The following is a 2145-nucleotide window of genomic DNA, read 5'->3' on the forward strand; positions in this document are numbered from 1 at the left end:
TTACAGCTCAAGGACACATATAGCCAGTTAAAACATGCAACGTTGGCTAAACAGAGAGTCTCGCTGTCCATGAGTTCTGCATAGGTGGCTGCTCTTCATCATAGCTGATGTCAACCTTTTCAGCTGCAACACGAGACTGGACTCACAGGCTGATCACGTTTAAACAAGCTCAGAGGAGTGGTGCGACGTAACAAAGTATTCAAGTACTGTACTAGATTTAAAATACTTGTACAACAGCTCAGAGGGGAACATTGTAGTTAGTAACTCGAAGTTATTCAACAACTTCAACAAGAGTTAATACAGAAGGCACTGAGAATATGCAGTTACACATGTAACTGGTCAACAGTACATTAAGTTAGAGTTCAAATGATTAGTCAGGTAATTAAAATTAAGTCAGTTTTGCATAAACAAATGTAATTTCATGGTTTGAGGATTTGCTTCTTTGTTGTTTAATGTAAGTGAATTCAGTATTTGAATTTATCACTTGGGTTCTTATCCAGTCACCAAGCTCATTTTACCAATAATACTCAGATTAATCATATTGGATATTTTAAACCTACATTACAAATTTAGTTACAGTAGCTCCACAACATTAAAATGCAGTTAGGCACAGGCTGTTTTCCCTGTAGGGAGCTTTACTTTCTGCCCCACGTACATTATAACTTTACCCACTTATTTCAGACAGCAGGTTTATAAAAAACTTTCATGAAGACTCTTCACTAAGCTAAAATTCAGATGCCTTTGTAAACTACCAATTACCAAATATATTAACCAACTACCTAACATGCTTTAAGCTACAAGTCAACACTAATGTTGACTTGCTCTGTATGCTATTGCTCTTTATATAAAAGACAAGACAAATTCTTTGGGTTTGTTTTTATTAAATAACTCTGCACAACAGTAATGATGACAGTCAGTGCAGCAGAGCCATTGGTCCTGGACAGCGACTTCAGGCAGTCTCTTCCTTGGCAATACGGTCCTTCTTGAGTGGTCCCTGTGGAAAAGAAACAGGATGATCAGTTGTATGCCAATACTTAACAGTCTGCTATTGGCCTGTAGTCTGTTGGCTCAGAGAAGCCAGTGTTCCCAGAGAGTGAACAGGGAGCGAGCACAAAGGGGCACTGCTCCCCTGCCTCACTGGGGCTCACTGTAGCACTGGAATGGAACCCAAAGTTCACACTGAAGATTGAACCAGGTTACGATCAGTGCAGGACAACTAAAGACACCTGGCAGTATGAGAGTAGTGTCTGCAATTTTTAAATTAGCTCACTGTGTGCTTCTGCTACAGATAATTGCATTTTTTCCCCAAAGGAAACACTGGCTGAGTATGTCACAACCTCAAAATCATGCAATTTTATGCTACATCCTGAACAAGCAACTCTCCATAAACTAACTGAGAACAGGAAGAGCAGTTTGATGGGACACAGCTTTGAGGAATGACTTTTAGGACAAAGTCTTACCATGAACGCCTTCTTTTCCTCCACGGTCTGGAATCGGCCATGACCGAACTTGGAGGTGGTGTCGATAAACTTGAGGTCGATCTTCTCCAAGGCACGGCGGCTTGTCTGCACCAGCAGAGACTGGAAGAGTAATAAAGAGTTGGGAGGTTAGCATCATGCTAAAAGTTTATGACCATTAAGACACTGCTAGAATATATAGTATATAAAAGCACTACAAGTTTGCTCACCTTGCGCAGAGTCAGCACCCTCTTCTTGGTTCCCACAACACATCCCTTCACCATGACAAAGTCGTTGGTCACATCACCATAATGGACAAAGCCACCCTATAGAGAGAGAAAGAAGTCAGATCTTTGCTCCCAGGTAGGCTGTGACAACAGAAGCACAGGGTGCATGAGTGTCACTTACCAGGGGGTTGATGCTCTTGTTGGACAGATCATACTCTGTGGAGGCGTTGTTTTTCACCAGCTTTCCCTCCTTGGTGTGGTAGCCTTGGCCGATCTTGTAGATCTTCTTGTTGATCTCTGTGCGGTGGTGGTAGCCCTTCTGACCAGCACGGGCCACGGAGAAAGCCACACGGGCCGGATGCCAGGCACCGATACAGGCCACCTTACGCAGACCACGATGGGTTTTGCGAGGAAGCTTCTTTGTGTGCCAACGGCTGGTGACACCTGGGAGGAGAGGAGAT

At 43.3% G+C, this 2145-nt stretch overlaps 1 protein-coding gene and 1 non-coding gene across 2 annotated transcripts in view; both read right to left on the minus strand.

Moving 5' to 3' along the window:
* Nucleotides 1-861: 861 nt before the first annotated feature.
* rpl3 (ribosomal protein L3) overlaps nucleotides 862-2145 on the minus strand; it is a 3512-nt gene continuing 2228 nt past the window's right edge. The window contains exons 6-9 of the mRNA XM_035655500.1: nucleotides 1866-2128; nucleotides 1688-1783; nucleotides 1461-1580; nucleotides 862-994 (exon numbers count right to left, since the gene is read on the minus strand). Of these exons, the coding sequence (XP_035511393.1) occupies nucleotides 950-994; nucleotides 1461-1580; nucleotides 1688-1783; nucleotides 1866-2128 (524 nt within the window). The 3' untranslated portion in view covers nucleotides 862-949. The remainder of the gene's footprint in view (nucleotides 995-1460; nucleotides 1581-1687; nucleotides 1784-1865; nucleotides 2129-2145) is intronic.
* LOC118323767 lies at nucleotides 1079-1211 on the minus strand. Its single transcript, XR_004796516.1, has one exon. It is a non-coding gene; the product is annotated as a small nucleolar RNA SNORA54 (small nucleolar RNA).

The sequence above is a fragment of the Morone saxatilis genome, unplaced genomic scaffold, assembly GCF_004916995.1.
Source record: "Morone saxatilis isolate NCDOM2014 unplaced genomic scaffold, NCSU_SB_2.0 Contig14, whole genome shotgun sequence".
NCBI lineage: Eukaryota > Metazoa > Chordata > Actinopteri > Moronidae > Morone > Morone saxatilis.